We start from the raw sequence: 17356 nt of genomic DNA on the forward strand, positions 1-17356 counted from the left end.
GGCTCCAGCCTGACAGCTCCGTGTGCGCCTCTCCCTCTTGTGGCAAGGGTGAACGGGGCCATGCCGGGCTCCCCACCCCGAGGGGGGGGAGGGCTCGGGGCTAGACTGCATCCTCATGGACTCGGACCCAACTCCGGCCTCGGACAGGCGCCTGTCGAGTGGCTCTGGCCGACAGGCCAAGAAGACTGCGGGGAGGAAGGCGGGGAGCAAGACGGTGGTCTCGGAGGTTGCAGGGTCGGTTTCGGCGCTGGGAGGCGATTTGGGCGCGGCTCTGGTGGCGTCAGGGCCGGCAGTCAAGGCCAAGCGTACTAGGGCAACTCCGGTGTCGTCTCGGGCTCCTAGCGCTCGCGCCAAGGCCAAGCTCGGAGACATGACCTCTCTGGAAAGTGCAAAGCTTCGTGCTGCGGACAAGAACATGGACATGACAGGTAACCTTCTCCCCTCCTTTAAGATTCTGAATGCTTTCTCTGATGAGCATCTCGCCGAGATTCTGCATGATAGTGGCGTAGCGCTAGACTCCTCGTCTCTGGATTTGATTTCTTTAGTGCGTGCGCGCGAAGAGGCCCAGGCCGCTCTCGCGGAAGCAGCCGCCAGGTGTGCGGCTGCTCAGGCGGTCGAAGCCACGGACGCAGCATCAGTAGGGGCTGATGCTGTCGCCATGCCCATTGAGGGAGCTGAGGCCGAGGCGGCCTCGGTCTTACCTTCTTCCAGTCGAAAGCCGGCTAGGAAGCGTGTGGCCAAGGCGGTCTCCTCCCGTGGAGTCCGCTTGCGTAACAGGATTATCTAATGCGTTATTTCTTCTGGAATATCCGCGGATGTGGGTACGGGGGGCGTCGCACGCAGCTCCGCGAGTATATGTCCAAAGAACACATTGACTCCGTGGCGCTCCAGGAGACAATTAAGGCCGACTTCTCCTTTAGAGACCTTTTGGCGTACGATCCGCTCCAGCGCTTTGATTGGTTCTGGATTCCGTCCGCCGGCCTCTCTGGGGGTCAACTGATGGGTTGCAACAAGGATGTGTGCGAGGTTATATCGTGGGAGGGCGGCACGTTCTATATAGCTGCCACTGTCCGTCACCGGGTCTCCCAAGCTTCTTGGGTGATCGCGAGTGTTTATGGGCCGGCGGATCACGCGAGGTCCGCTATTTTCTTAGATGAAATCACGGCTATGGTGGGGGCCAAACAATCGTCCAACCTACTAGTGGTGGTAGGAGGTGATTTCAACTTGATCCGCTCGGGGGCGGACAAAAGCAACAACAATATTGACTGGGCTAGGGTGTCCATGTTCAATAATGCCATTGCGTCCGCTGCCCTTCGGGAGATCGCGCGTACTGGGGCCAGATACACTTGGACTAACAAGCAACATGAGCCAATCAGATGTGTCCTTGACCGTGTTTTTTGCTCTAGCGACTGGGAGGCGCTGTTTCCTCTCTGTACTTTAGTGGCGGAAACGCGCATAGGATCTGATCACGTCCCGTTGATTCTGTCCTCAGGGGAGGACAACGTGCGCCGAAGCCATAGATTCTTCTTTGAGACAGCTTGGTTCGAACATGAGGGTTTCAGCCAGCTAGTCACAAATCGCTGGTCCCAGATCGGCAACCAGTTAGGGCGTCAACGAGGACCAGTTGAGTTCTGGTCCTCAGCGGCTGCGGCGTTGCGTGCTTTCCTTAGGGGCTGGGGGGCTAACCATGGTAGCGAGTCCAAAAGGGATAGGGAGCGCATTACGACAGATATAGCCCTCCTCGACTCGCAGGCGGATATTAGAACCTTCTCTGGTGACGAATGGGAGCTAAGATACTCTCTTGAACATCAGGTCCTGGCTATTCTCAGGGCGGAGGAGGAATATTGGCGCCGTAGGGGTGGTGTCAAGTGGGTAGTGAAAGGCGATGCAAACACAGGATACTTTCACGCTTACGCTAACGGTCGCAAACGGAAGAGCACTATCCTTAGGCTCCAATCAGAACGTGGGACGCTGATATCTCAGAACGAAATAGCGAAATACATCTATAACTTCTTCGTTGAGCTGTTGGGAACAGCTGAGGTGAAAAACCTAAGTCTTAGGGCAGACTTCTGGGGCATGCACGAACGAGTCTCGCAGCAGGAAAACGACGCCCTTATGGTGTCCTTTTCGGCCCAGGAGATTGATTGCGCGCTTGCGGGTATGAAGAACGACACGGCCCCAGGGCCTGACGGCTGGCCGGTGGAGTTTTTCAAGCGCTTTTGGCCGCTGCTTAGGGACTTATTCCAAGCGATCATAAACGGCTTCGCCCTAGGTACAGTCGACCTGTCTCGTCTAAATTACGGGGCCATCTGCCTAATCCCCAAGGTCAAAGGGGCAGAATCTATCAAACAGTTTCGGCCGATTACGCTCATCAATGTACCTTTTAAATTGTGCGCCAAAGCTTATGCTTCTAGGCTAGCGACGGTCGCCCAACAAGTCATTAGTTCGAGCCAAACTGCTTTCCTTAAGGGTAGGAACATCCTGGAAGGGCCCATTGCTCTTACGGAGATTGTCCACGAGTTAAAACGATCACAGGAGCAGGGTGTTATCATTAAGTTAGATTTCGAAAAAGCTTATGACCGCGTAAACTGGGAGTTTATTCGCGAGGTCTTCCTCAAAAAGGGTTTTGAGGCAGGGTTTGTTCACCGGATCATGAGTCTGATCTCGAGTGGCAACACCTCGGTCATTGTCAATGGCGAGATGGGGAAATATTTCCGTAACAGGAAAGGGCTTAGACAGGGCGATCCCATATCCCCACTTGTCTTTAATTTTGTGGTTGATGCCATGGCAGCCATGCTGACCAAGGCCAGGGAGGCCGGTCACATCAAGGGGCTAGTCTCACACCTCATCCTGGGTGGAGTGACTCACTTACAATACGCAGACGACACCCTGCTGTTGTTTAAGCCAGATGATCACAGTATTGGTTCGACTAAACTTTTGCTACTAGCCTTCGAGCTCCTCTCCGGACTCAAAATCAACTTTAACAAGAGCGAGGTCATAACCATGGGGATGGACGACCAGCAAAGCTTACGTACTGCAAACCTCCTTAATTGCAAGCTAGGGAGCTTCCCAATTAAGTACCTAGGGCTTCCAATCTCCAACCGCAAACTTTTGATCCTAGAATGGGAGCCCCTGTGCGGGAAAGTGGCCAATAGGGTAAGCCCGTGGCGAGGGCGTTTCATGTCCTCCGCTGCAAGGCTCATTCTCACAAACTCGAGTCTCTCTTCCCTTCCCCTCTTCACTATGGGGATGTTCTTGCTTGCCGATGGGGTACACGCCAAGCTAGACACTCCTAGATCCAGGTTCTTTTGGGAAGGAACTGGCATCAAAAGGAAGTACCACCTCGTCAAGTGGGTGGCGGTTTGTAGGCCTAAGAAATTTGGAGGATTGGGAATCCTAAATTCCAAACTTATGAATGTTGCCCTTCTAGCCAAATGGTGGTGGCGGCTGGCCCAAGATGAGTCGGGGCTCTGGGCAAAGTTGCTTAAAGCCAAGTACTTCCCGCATGGGAACCCATTCACAGCCTCGGCCAACGGATCCGTGTTTTGGAGAGGGATCCAAGCGGTGCGGTCTGCTTTCGATTTAGGGGCCAATTTCCAGACCAACAACGGACTATCCACTCAGTTTTGGCTTGATCATTGGCTGGGCGATTTCCCCCTTTGGCAAAGCCATCCCTCCTTATTCAGGATCGCCACAGATACTAACATCCTAGTTGGGGAGGCGTTACATGTAGACCCGCCGGCGATCCACTTTATGAGGACCCTAACAAACGAAGAGCGCATTTCTTGGGACGGGCTGACCCAGCAATTAGGCTCCCATCGCCTTCGGGCGGGGGCTGACACTGTCAAGTGGAGTTTGACAGCGTCCGGGAAATTTACAGTGAAGTCCTTATATAACAAGCTAACTGGAGGGCCAGTGCTTGACATAGCAAAGGGTCTGTGGAAGGCAGGCCTGCCCTTGAAGATCAAGATCTTTATGTGGCAAATGCTTAGGAATAGGCTGCCTACTTCGGACAACATAGCTAAACGGAACGGTCCGACCGACGGCTCATGCGTGATCTGTGGGCAAGGGGAAGACGCGAATCATGTTTTCTTCCGGTGCCACCTGGCCAGGTTTGTGTGGAGTGCAGTTCGGGAGGCCTTCCACACAGACTGGAACCCCGGTTCGGGGACACAATTGGTCTCGATTCTAAAATCCACTAAAGGGACCTCTAGCAGAATCGCCTGGCGTTGCGTAGGGGCGTTACTATGGGCACTTTGGACGACGCGAAACAAAATTCCGATTGAAAAGAAATTTCCTAACCACCCTGCAGACATGATCTTCAAATGCCACCTATTTTTGCAGATGTGGACACCGCTGGGGAAGGAGCGCGATGCTGAGCGCATGACAGAAGCCATGGAGCGTATCAAGTCAATTCAGACGAGGGCCAGACAAAACATGACGAGTTGATGATGCTTTTGGAGCCTTCCGCGGTGTTTAGTCGTTTAGGTCATTGCTCTTGCTGGTCCGTGATGGTTATCATGTAGCGATGAACCTTGCTTTTGCTGCCCTGAGGGGTGTGTTGCTGAACCTGTTAGTGTGTAACCGTTTAACCTGGATGCCTTTCGGGCTTTATTAATTTAAAGCCGGACGCTTCTAGCGTCTTCGTTCTAAAAAAAAGATTGTAGAGAAGATCGAATCTAGCTTGCTCGCTGGCAGTATATATCTGTGTGGGCCGCACATCTCATCTCTTTGACTAACGTCCATACATTTTCGATGCGTTCAAACAAGAAAAACATTGGCTCCTCCTTTCTGCACTCATTGAGTATTTAACAAAAAACAACCACAATTCGTCCAATCATGCCTACAAACTATCACTTTACAAATTTGTACCGAAAACTATCAGTTTTCGACTAATCTTTGACAAAAAAATACCATGTCTGAAAAGTGCCCGATTCGGCCAGTTTAAAATTATGACAGGTTGGGCCCACTCATAAGCGCTGATGTGGCAGAGTAGTTAACTCCGCTAGATTGACTGTTATGACATGTGGAAGCAATATGTCAGCTCTATCTTCTTCCATGGAATTCCCCATCTACGGTCGGGTCCGCGTCTACAGGCCAGCGCCATTCTTTCTCTCTGCGGAGGCTCTGAGCGAGGGAAGGAGCGAGCTAGCAGCAGGACCACGTTCGGGGCGCAGGTGGCGCTGATGAGGGTGATGGGGACGGGGTGGCGGAGGGCGTTCTGAACGTCGGAGCGCCGGGATGGGCAGCGGGGGTAGCAACCCATCGAGCCTGGCACCCATGACCCCACCGCAGACGGCGTCGGCGCTCGTGTCTACCAGGAAGCGGATGGTGCTGCTGCAGGCCGTCTCGGCGCCGTCCTCGCCCAGAACCAGCTCCAAATTTGCGCTCTTCCGTCGATTTGGCTGGAGGTGGAGAAGGAGGTCGTTGAGCGATGGGATGGCTACAGAGAGGGGAAGGAGGTCAGCCCCGTGCGCGTCGCCGATGGCCGCGGAGGCGCGGGCCAGGGATGGCCACCAGGCACGAGGAGCTCCTTCCATGGCTGGGGTGGTGGGACGCCATCCGCACTCACCACGGACGAGGCATGATAACCATCCACCAGCTCGTGTGCGGCCGCTGCTGGTGCTCGCAGCCGCGACTGCTTGCGCCAGTCCGCGCTCTAGCGGCCGCTGCAGCCATGGCACTCCGGTGCTCTTCCTCTCCTCCTGTGACAAGGCCATGGCAGCTCGTGCTCCAGGACGAATACAACCTACTCAAGGAAATGTCCCAAAGAAAAGGGAGAAGTGGTTGATGATGACATGTGGGTCGCACACGTCATAACGCAGAACTTACCGATCAATCTAACGGAGTTTGACTACTATGCCATGTCAGCACTTACATGCGGGCCATTCTTATCAGAAAGGCGTTTAGAAAAGGTGAATGAGACATTTTTGAGACACGATAGTTTTTAGTCCAAGATTAGTCGAAAAGTGATAATTTTCGGCACAAATTTGTAAAGTGGTGGTTTGTAGGCACGGTTGCACGAATTGTTGTAGTTTTTTGTTAAATATTCGCACTCATTGCATGGGAGAACAGTGATTGTTTTGCACACCCAACTAGAACGGCCATTGTTTTCCCTTGTGCGTTCAAAGTAGACACGTACACCATTCCATCAATGTAGGTGATAAATTCTGAATTTCACAAATTTTGTTGTTGAGGCGCATTTGCGTAAAAATCAGCATTTGAGCTTTACTAAAAGCATCTACCGTCGGACTTATCAAATCTGACTCCCAAAAGTTACGCGCTTGGTCAATTATCGGGCGTGTCCATTTTCAGCCATCTTTGTGTGTTCATGCATCCACATTTTTCATCTTCTTCCTCACATGTCTGGTAACTTACATGTGATTTGTGAACATGAAGAAAAAGAAAGAATAAACAAAGAAAAAAAAATGATCTGGGGTGGGCCGCGTCCGGACTGATCGGATGTGACCGTGGCCCTCATATTCTTCCTACATTTTTCTTTACTATGAGGGTTTGTGGACAATACAGACGTATAGGGATGATATGAGGGGTCCGGTTGGGTCTTTTTTCACTTCTCTCTTCTGTCCAGTCACTAACAGGTTGCATCCACAGACGCTTGAGGATTTGAAGATGTCGGCGGTAGATGCTCTAAGGGCAACTCCAACGTGCCGACGCAAACGGATGTGAATTTTGTTCGCTTTTTGTTCGTTTGGGTCGACCGAGTGGACGGGCATGTCCGTTTTTTCGTTCAGGTCGGTCGATGCGCCCAACGGTGGCCGAGCATTCTCCGCATGGACTCCAATTTTTTTGAATGCATACGTATAAACTAAACATAACTACACATTAAAATGGTCGGTCAACCGCCGGCCAAAGTCCACTTCAAATAATTAAATTAAATTTTAAAACTAAAAGAAGGAACTTGCGCCTCCCAGCCGCCCTAGGCGTAGCCATGGTCCGGACCGGTGAGGTCGACAAAGTTCAGAGGCCGCCCGTGTCGCCTCCTCGGGCGTGTGCTACATCGGCGGATCTGGTGCACGGCATGCACACTCCTCCTCCTCACACTCCCGACGTTCCTCCTAGCGTACCCAGCGTTGCCGACACTCCTCCTCGCGCTCCATCTAAATGCACAACGCTCACCATTTTCCCGCTCCTCCGCCAGTGCGCGGGCCCTCCATTGTTGGAGGTACACCGCCTCCTGCTCCAGCATCGTGCCCCGCCAGACGGGCAGTGCGCTCACCCACTCGTGAACGTACCCCTGCCAGTGGTACTGCTCGTCGAGGCGGGTCGTGGTGGTGGCTTTGGCGTGGGCGTGGGCTCAAGGAGAGGCGGTAGTGGCGGGGGGTAGAAGTAGTTCCCCGCGGCCGACAGCTGGAGCGCCTCCTCCATGGCGAGCCAGCACGTATCCTCCTCGCGTGGGGACTCCTTGAGGGCAGCCTGGTATGCCGCCTCCACCTCGTGCTCCTCCAGCGCCACCACCTGGGACGGCGCAGGGATGTTGGCATCGATGTGGACGAGCTCTGCGTCAAAAAGCGAAGCGAGCCACGCTAGCGCGCTATTCTTCCTTTATGAGCGAGACTCTATCCAAAACTACTGATCTAAGGACTCTGCGAGTGAACTGAGTGAGTGGCACCGCGGCGGGCAGTGTCGTGCTTGGTGGCGAACCAGACTTCCTAGTTGAGGGGGTCTAGCGCGAATGCCGGGTTACAGCGTTGCTCCGGCGTCAGGAAGGCGCGCCGCTTGCGCACCTCCTCCGAGTGCGCGCGAGCTGACGGCGGCATCGTCGACACCGGGATGCGATGGGTGTCGAGGTGCCAGCCATGGGGGAGGTTCATGTCCAGCCATGGTAGCGCGCGCGGTGCATCGAGATGTACAAGCGCTCCCCAGCCGACACGCCCTCCCGCCGCTGGCACCAGCGCCCACCTCGCCACCAGTGGGCGTGAGGAGGAGCCCTCCTCCATGTTGGCCTTGCCCTTCCCTTTGACGCAAAAGAAGCTCGGGCTAGGGTTTCCTGTCATCGAGGTGGAGGCGAGTGTGACTAGATTTGGTAGATGTGGACGGGGAACTGGATGAGCCCCCACGCTTGCTATTTAAAAAGAAGTAAACTTCCGGATGCTTCCACTGGCCGCCACGCGGGCCCAAGCTGGTAGGTGGGCATTTAGTAGGACCGCGGGGGTGGTTGGACGGCTGACACGCGAGCCCGAGACGGACACCGAGCGGGCACACGGAGTGTCCGTCTTGTGTCGGTGTGGAGGTAAATCGGACGCAAATTTAGGCCAAGAATGCGCCCAGGCGGACAACGAGCGGACGGGTTTTGGGTTTGCGTCGGCGCGTCGTTTTCATCCATTTTGATCTAAAGAGATACACGCGGACCAAATGAGTCGCCGCGTTGGAGTTGACCTAATAGAGGAAGAGGGAGGGGTGGCCGTGCAGCAACAAGTCCACCATTCCACCGAGAGGAGAGGTGGGTGGAGTGACGCATCAGAATTATATTTTGCCGACTTTGGTGGATAAGATTGAACGAGACGGGGAGATTTGAGAGCTGCTGTCTCCTAGCTAGCTCAGGTGGTAGCTCAGACTGTTTCATGAAATGAGGCCGCATGCATGCCTGAATAGTGAATACGAACCTTTTGATTCGTCGCCGCAGATCAAAAGAGATACTAGATTGCCTTCCCTTCCCGCAACAAAAAGAAAGAAGGGGAATATTAATATATAATATAGTAATAAAAGGAAAAAAAGAAAAAAAAAAGGAACGTTGGATAGACACGCAGTACACACACACTTTGGATTGGATATTACTACCCCCTGGCCCTGCCAGGGCCCGGCCCACACTGTCACTGCTGGTGATGGATTTCATTTCTTTTCGGGGGAGCCATTCTATGCCAAACTTGGCGTTTGGACTCTACCACCTTTCCCCACTTGTTTCCCGTCCCCCATATAACACAGTACCACCCTCCACCTAGCTAGCTAGCTAACTTCTTCACCCCCACACGCTCTCACACTCCTCTCCTCACATACATAGAGAGAAGTGCGTACAGAGATCAAGCTGTTAGAAAAAGAGACAACTTAGAGAGAGAGAGAGATGATGGAGGTGGGCATGGCGATGGCGATGAAGGTGCTGCTAAGCCTATGCTGCGTGGGGGCGTGCTCCCTCGCGCTCTACCTCTACCACACCGTCTGGGTGGTGCCGCAGAGGCTTCTTGCTGGGTTCAGGAGGCAGGGCATCGGCGGCCCGCGCCCGTCTTTCCCTTACGGCAACATCGCCGACATGAGGGAGGCGGTCGCCGCCGGAAAGTCGGCTCCCCGAGCCGGCGGCCGCATCGTCCACGACTACCGCCCAGCCGTGCTGCCCTTCTACGAGAAATGGAGGAAAGAGCATGGTATATACTATGTGTCTCCGCCCATCACCTTATATATTTGCTTTATTCATCCTTTCAAGCATCTTCTTCCTGTTGCATACATATACATATTTGGCTTACTAATTTTTCAGTCAAGTTCTTTTTTTTTGAAAGGAGACAGTCAAGTTCTTTTCCCTGAAAAACAAAGTCATCTTCATATTTCTCACCCCTCATGCATGCCCCCCGTCTGGCATCGGCCACCAAATATAAAGTTGAGTCATCTATTTTGAAACGAAGGGACTAGTTTGCAGCGTCGCTCCCAAAGAAGAGAGGGAGCTTATCTGAATTTATTTGTTTTTGTTGAGGGAAGGAGTTTATTTAGTAGTACTAAGGTCCTGTTTGGTTCATAAGTCTTAGAATTTTTTTTAGTCCCAACTTATAAGTCTCAAGTTCCTAAAAAGTTCTTACCTGTTTGGTTCCTGGGACTTATAAGTCCCTATAAGACCATATTACAACTATAAGTCTCTATAAGTCCCTCCTTGAGAGTCTTATTTCATAAGTCCCAAATGTCCACTTTAAGTCTCTATAAGTCCTTCCTGTTTGGTTTAGATGGGACTTATAGGAACTTTTTTAAGTCTCTAAGTCAATAAGTCCCTGGAAACAAACACCCACTAAGCACTAACAGAGCCCAAAGATGCTTGATTGTTTACATTAGCACATACAGTGCATATTTAGCCGAATGATTGATTCATTCTAGCGTTGGACACTAAGCTGGTGTAGCAACAAACATAGGTTGGCCATTTTCAAAATCAAGCATCATCAAGTGCAATCTCTCTCAGGACCCGGCAATGATGAGGTTCCAGCTGAGCGGTAGAGTATTAAATAAATAAACGGTTTCCTTAAATAAATCAACCTGTCAATCCGTATTTGTGATGTGGATCTTAAGTTAATTCTAGAAGTTGCAACGTTAACAGGTCGACTAAACTTGTGGCTGTATGCGACTCTCATGCTGTTGAATTTCAGAATTTGGCCTTTCCTGTTGCTGCATGACACTGTTGGATAGCAAGGGTGCATGTATATTAATGTTACTAGGTGAGCTGGGCGCCATCAGCTTGCAAGATTTAACTGATCTCTCGGACCCACCCTACTAAAACGAAACTGTGTGATGTAACAGCAGAGGACATGCATGCCCACAAAGAACAACAAACCTTCTCTAAAATAAGTGACTCAACTTTGTGTTAACTTTAGTACAAAATTAGTACAAACTTGAGTCACTTATTTTGAAACGAAGAGAGTAGTACTTTTATTATAATTTTTTATAAAAGAAAAAAAAACAAACCACGTAACTGTAGAGAGCTGAAATGAGTCAAGGCGATGAACTCCTTGTACTTGTAGATCCTATCCTCTAGTTTTGGCGTGATGCAAACGACATAGCCGTGAGCTAGCCACGCAGGTACGCAGCATGTGCATCCATCCGAGCTCCCTCAAAATAAATCGTGTTCGTCCTTGATGCATGCATGTATAGATACTCCCTCTGTTCCTAAATATTTGTCTTTCTAGAGATTTCAATCGATGACTACATACGAAGCAATATTCGTATGTGGTAGTCCATTTCAAACCTCTTGAAAGACAAATATTTAGGTAGTTGTTAGCTTGCAAGTAACAATATGTAATTTGATGCACTAAGCAGAAAGATACAATCAGGTCACATGGAAATGGATCGATACCGGAGATCAGATTAAAAGTTCAGATTATATATCCATGATGATACATACGATACGATACGATAGATAGAAGCGAAACAAACAGTAGGCAGAGCCGACATATCACGTCAGGTGGGTGGGTACGCAACGCAACATAGAGTACAGTACGTACTACGAGACCACCTGTGGCTTCCCAACGCCAGCAACAGCAACGCCATCCATTCCTCCACCGGTGCGGTGTCTGCGCCGGGGTGGATCATGTCATGTGTGGACCGCCAGAGACGATTGGACCGCCGGCACGTCCATGTCGGCGTTGGGTCTTGGGAGCCGGAGCGGGAGCTATCGCCCCCGTGTGCGCCTGCATGCATGCGCGTGGGCTCACGCCTCATTTGGCCGCCGCTTTGCGGAGGGGCGCGTGATGAGGCGATCGGCCGATGGAGACGCCGCTCCCTCAACCTCTCAACTTGGCCGCCGGTTGTGTCGTCTCGTCTGTCCCATTCCGCACGCCTGCGCTTTCACCTTTTCTTTTCTTGAGCGGCGTGACTCGATCGCCATTCGCCGGGAGGAGCCGGACTCCTGTTGGATGCCCACCCTCGTGTCGGTTTACGGTCGTTCCGCCGAGGTAATCCAACAGAGTCGCCGATGGTGACCGGCAAGCCAATGGCAATGGCAACAACGATCCCTAGACAGATTCCTACTCTCTTTTTTTTCTTTTCTTTTTGATTGATTGATGAAACGGAATAGACACATCATTTTCACAACAGTACAGTACATCTTGATTCTACTACCTCCGTCTGGGTTTATTAGGCCTATAGACAACTTCTCTTAGACCAGTGTATGATGAAAAAAAAAATGAAACTCCATGGGCACTAGCACCCACGGTTTTATTGATATAGAAGAAGCATCCCTCATGAGAATTCCAGAAATTCGTCCCCGACGTGGATCGAACTCTGGTCGTTAGGTTTACAATCATGCGCCCCCAACCACTGGGCTATGCCCACGTCCTCCTAGACCAGTGTATGATGAACATGTATTTCTTTGGCGGGATTCCCTTCATTCATTAACCTGGTGGCTCGACATCAAGTGCAGGTCCAGTGTTCACTTACTCCATGGGGAACGCGGTGTTCCTTCACGTGAGCCGGGCAGACGTGGTCCGGGACATCAACCTCTGCGTCTCGCTGGATCTCGGCAAGAGCTCCTACCTAAAGGCCACGCACGAGCCACTGTTTGGCAGGGGCATCCTCAAGTCCAACGGCGAGGCATGCGCCCACCAGAGGAAGATCATTGCGCCCGAGTTCTTTCTCGACAAGGTCAAGGTACGTAGTACTGTAATTCTCAGCTCCAGCTAGATAATGCGTCGTGAGTCTTCTCATTAATTTGGACCACGCATGCCCAGCAGCAAAACAACATTCTGATCTAGCTAGATATATAGTGCCTGATAAGATTCTAATTATTAGGACCACTTTTACAATAAGTACTCCTGCACTGCATTATTCTGCGCTGCTGTAGTGCTCTATTTAAGAGCAGCATATACTCCCTCCGTTCCTAAATATTTGTCTTTTTAGACATTTCAAATGACTACTACATACGGATGTATGTAGACATATTTTAGGGTGTAGATTCATTCATTTTGCTCCGTATGTAGTCATTTGTTGAAATGCCTAGAAAGACAAGTATTTAGAAACGGAGGGAGTAGTATACAGCTAGACTCATTTTGTATCTTCATATATTATAACCAAAACCAGGGAATGGTGGATCTGATGGTAGATTCTGCACAAACACTGGTCGAGTCATGGGAAGCTCGGGTGGACAAAAGTGGCGGCACTCTAGACATCAAGATTGACGACGACATACGAGCCTACTCTGCAGATGTCATCTCCAGGACATGCTTCGGAAGTAGCTACGTCAAAGGAAAGAAGATCTTCTTGAAGCTCAGAGAGCTGCAGAAGGCCGTGTCCAAGCCAAATGTGCTAGCTGAAATGACTGGCCTAAGGTGACTAAGATCTGAAATGTAGAAACTTTCACAATTCACCATTTTCGTCGGTGACTAAGATCCTCATTCTGAATGTTTGCAGGTTCTTTCCTACCAAGAAGAACAGGCAGGCGTGGGGGCTTCACAAGCAAGTGCACAGGCTGATACTAGAGATCGTCAAGGAAAGCGGGGAGGACAAGAATTTACTGCGTGCGATCCTTCACAGCGCAAGCAGCAACAAGGTGGGGCTCCGCGAGGCAGAGAACTTTATAGTGGACAACTGCAAGAGCATATATTTTGCAGGATACGAGAGCACAGCTGTAACAGCTGCCTGGTGCCTAATGCTCCTTGGCCTGCACCCAGAATGGCAGGACCGGGTCCGCCAAGAGGTCCTGCACGTCTGCGGGGGGCGTCCACTAGACTCCCAATCACTTCACAAAATGAAGAATGTATGTATGTATATATGTATGTCTATATGAATGTATGTATGTATGTACACGCAGTCTTCAGAAACTAATACCTTTGGAAATGCAGCTGACGATGGTGATTCAGGAAACCCTGAGGCTGTACCCAGCAGGCGCCTTTGTGTCAAGGATGGCCCTTGAGGAACTCAAGCTCGGGGGTGTGCACATCCCAAAAGGCGTCAACATCTACATCCCTGTCTCCACAATGCACCTCGACCCCAAGCTGTGGGGTCCTGATGCCAAGGAGTTCAACCCGGCACGCTTCTCCCACGCTCGACCCCAGCTCCACTCTTACTTGCCCTTTGGCGCCGGCGCTCGGACCTGCCTCGGCCAAGGGTTCGCCACGGCGGAGCTCAAGATACTCATATCTCTCATCATCTCCAAAGTTTGCGCTCAACCTCTCGCCGCTCTATCACCATTCCCCAGCACTGCTTCTTCTACTACTACATACTAAGAGAGGCAATGTGGCCTGGATATAATAATAATAATGTTAGCATCCGTCCTGGCTCATGCAAACAAATTTCTACCTACGTACCTAGTTTAATCAGTGAATGCAGCTTGCTTGCCTGAGAGAATGTACAGATACACACGTTCGAATTTGTAAGGTCCAGCTTAAATACTTTTGTCTGACAAACAAAACGCAAACCTCTGTCCAACTTGCAACACAAAATACACGAATGAGTCAATCATCCTTCTCCCGTAGCTTGATCATCATCTGAAGTTGAGAAGCCCAGGATGAGTTTAAATATAATAAAAGCAGTGCCGGCATAATGAAATACTACAACAGAAAGCACCTTCACAAAAACAACCGAAAACAGAAAAAGGATATACAATCAACAACTAAGACGGCAAATAAGGCAAAACTGCACAAAACGTTGGTTCTGCCACCAGATAATGTCATTAACCATAAGCAGTACCCAGGTTTAAATTAGAGTGAACATTTACATGGTGATTAATGTAGCGCAAGTGCATACCCCCACACCAATAGCAACAGATGCATGCACGATTCAGAAGTCATACAGGAGGAAAGATTACCCTCAGAGCAAAGAGGGATTTACAGCAACAAAGCCAACAGGCAACATTCAAGTCAGCGTGAACATCCTTGCAGCAACTTTTGAACACGATTAGCTTTCACATAATGCTGGAACTGAAATCAGTTCAACCCAACAGCTGAGACGCGACAAAGAGCCTCAGCCTGACACCATTTTCACAACAATGATAAGAACATTAAGCGCTATCAAGGGCATCCGCAAAAACTGAGTGGCGTAGATGAGCCCCACAATCTGCCCCTTCAACGACTTTGTTTGCCCGTTTCCTGAAACTTCAGACATGCTCCATCCCCTGGGGCCAAGAAAGCGGTCTTCATTCAGGATCGCCAAAGAATTTGCAAGAAGCAAAAAACCCTCCAGCAGCATCCACAAGCCCATCTCTGTATATGAACACCATAACTCTGTTAGTTGAAAATTTCGGTACTTATGTGCCACCAATCATAACTGAACCAACAGACAATTCTGTCAGCATGGATTCAACATAGCAAAGTAACATCATCTTCTGAAACATAAACATGACTGGACAAGAAAATACACAAACACATACGTTATGACTTCCACCAGGCCCAGATGTGGCACTAGAATGTTAATGATATACCATGAAGTTTCTAAAGTAAATTTCAAGGTTCACTGGGAAGGATCCCTCCGTCACAGGAATGCCCATGTGAGCAAACCATCACTATGGAAATAAGGTGACCAACACTGAGAAATTCACACTAGGGAGTATATGGACAACTAGGGAATTTCTGAAAATCACACTAATTAATAGGGAATAATCCAAGGACTGCAAACCAGGGTGCCGTACCAGGCGGGCAGGCCTAGCGCGAAGCACAGGGCCCATATTTTTCAAAAATAAACTGCTATTACCGTCAAAAGGAATCGAAATCAGATGGATGTTTGACTGGTGGTGGGGATTTGAAGTTCCAAAAACAGGCTTATGGATTACGGTGGAAATAAACTAAGGTAGCGAGAAGCCCTGAGCCCCCGACAAATTGTTTTTCTTTTCTTTTCTTTTCGGCTTATGGAATTCAAGCTTACTATCAGTCTTGAGTTGTGCAAAGTGCTTAACACCCCTAGACTTTGATGGTCTTTTTTGATTTATATCGTGGCCATATAGGCACACAAAACAGCAACCAAACCAGCAGCTTGCACTATCAGCATATCTCAGTATCTTGGGTCTTGCCTTTGTCATCCATCTATATAAAATTATAAATTCAACACAGATTTATAAACTAATAAAGGCATGGGCACTGATAATATTGACATCATTTGCATCATCAAAACAAAATAAAATATATGCACAAATTATTCAGGAAGTTAACATATTGAATTTTTGTGATTGCATCACTATTTTTTTCTACCTACTGATTCCTTCTAATTTCCACAAGTTAGCATACTCTTGGGACAGATCACACAGATCCATGATAATCACAACAATTACTAGCCCAATAGCTCACATAGATGCATGCTAATCACACAGATCCATAGGAGGAGAAGGAGATTCGGGACAGAGCTTGTGGATGGCGGCTGTGGGCATGCGTGTGCGTGCGGGGCAGGGGTGAACGCACGTGCTCGCGCATGGGTGCGTGTGGGTGCTCGCGCCTGTACAGGAGCGAGGGGAGCATCTCCCATGGCCACGGCGGCCGGAGCTCGGCTCCGACCAAAACGCACGAAGGGAACGGCAGCACCTAGCCTAGCCGCCTGCTCACATCCGCATCGGCAGAAGCAGCAGCGCAAGGGGCACAGAGAGATGAGAGGGATCCGAGAGGGGCGGGGGACAGATGGAAGAGGGATGGGAGGAGGAGAGTTCAACCTCTGCGCGGTGAGGATGCGCGCCGGCGACGTGCTTGCGAGGCGACGGGGCGACGAGATCCGTCCGCAGGAGAGAGGAGAGGAGTGAGGAGAGCGACGCGAATGCGGGTGTGAATCGACAGGGAGAGAAACCCTAGTCCTCTTGCTCACGTGGGTGCAGGCGTTTTCTCACACAACCTTGCAAACTTTATTAAGTCGTCACAAGCTTACATGACGAAGAGAAGATCCTAATGGCGAACAGCTCCTAATAAGAGACCATGCTTTATGAGATTATTATTTTTTTACGGAAAACTGTCAAATCTATTCGACTTCAATCATGGCAGTACAACAAACACCAGAAATAATAAAAATTACATCCAGATTCATAGACCACCTAGCGATGACTATAAGCACTGAAGCGAGCCGAAGGCGCGCCGACGTCATCGCCCCTCCCTCGCCGGAGCCGGGCAGTGAAGTCGTCGTGCTAAGGTCCATAGGACCAACGCCTCAGAACAGCAACCGCCGTCGATGAAAAGAATTTTAGATCGGAAGGATCCAACCTGAAGACACATGAACAAAAACGAACAAAGACCGGATCCGAGCGGATCCACCAAAGACAACCACCGACCAAATCTCGCGAGATGGGCTGAAGACACACCTCCACGCGCCCTCTGACAATACTAGACACACCATTGGGACGGGGGCTAGGCGGGGAGAACCTTATTCCATATTTACGAAGCCGTCGTCGTCTCGTCTTCTTGAGCAGGACACAAACCCTAACAAAAGTTGAAGAAACGCCTGAAAACGGAGCCCTCCCGTCGGCAAGGGCCAGGATCCAACGCGCACACATGGCCCTAAGGCCACAGGAGACGTTGGAGATCGGCGGCGCCACCGACGGGAGGCAAAAACCCTAGCCACCTTTTCTTGGAGGAGGGACAAAGGAAGGAGACGCAGGCTCCCCGTGCTTTTATGAGATTGTGAGCCTTTACATTTGGGATTCTAAATTCATAACTAAGAACATCTCTAACAGACCCCATATACT

The 17356-nt window shown here is 50.3% G+C and overlaps 1 protein-coding gene and 1 pseudogene across 1 annotated transcript; one reads left to right on the forward strand and one right to left on the reverse strand.

Annotated features, from left to right (window-relative positions):
• Positions 1-8949: 8949 nt before the first annotated feature.
• Positions 8950-14113, forward strand: LOC123092232 (cytochrome P450 714B3-like; annotated as a pseudogene).
• Positions 14114-14338: 225 nt separating this feature from the next.
• On the reverse strand, positions 14339-16519 carry LOC123092233 (protein transport protein yos1). The gene is made up of 2 exons (XM_044513937.1): positions 16337-16519; positions 14339-14903 (listed from the first exon to the last, which is right to left on the reverse strand). The coding sequence occupies exon 2, from the start codon at positions 14899-14901 to the stop codon at positions 14665-14667; it is 237 nt and encodes a 78-aa protein (XP_044369872.1). The 5' UTR covers positions 14902-14903; positions 16337-16519; the 3' UTR covers positions 14339-14664.
• Between the last annotated feature and the right edge of the window lie 837 nt (positions 16520-17356).

The sequence above is a fragment of the Triticum aestivum genome, chromosome 4B (assembly GCF_018294505.1).
Source record: "Triticum aestivum cultivar Chinese Spring chromosome 4B, IWGSC CS RefSeq v2.1, whole genome shotgun sequence".
Taxonomy (NCBI): Eukaryota; Viridiplantae; Streptophyta; class Magnoliopsida; order Poales; family Poaceae; genus Triticum; species Triticum aestivum.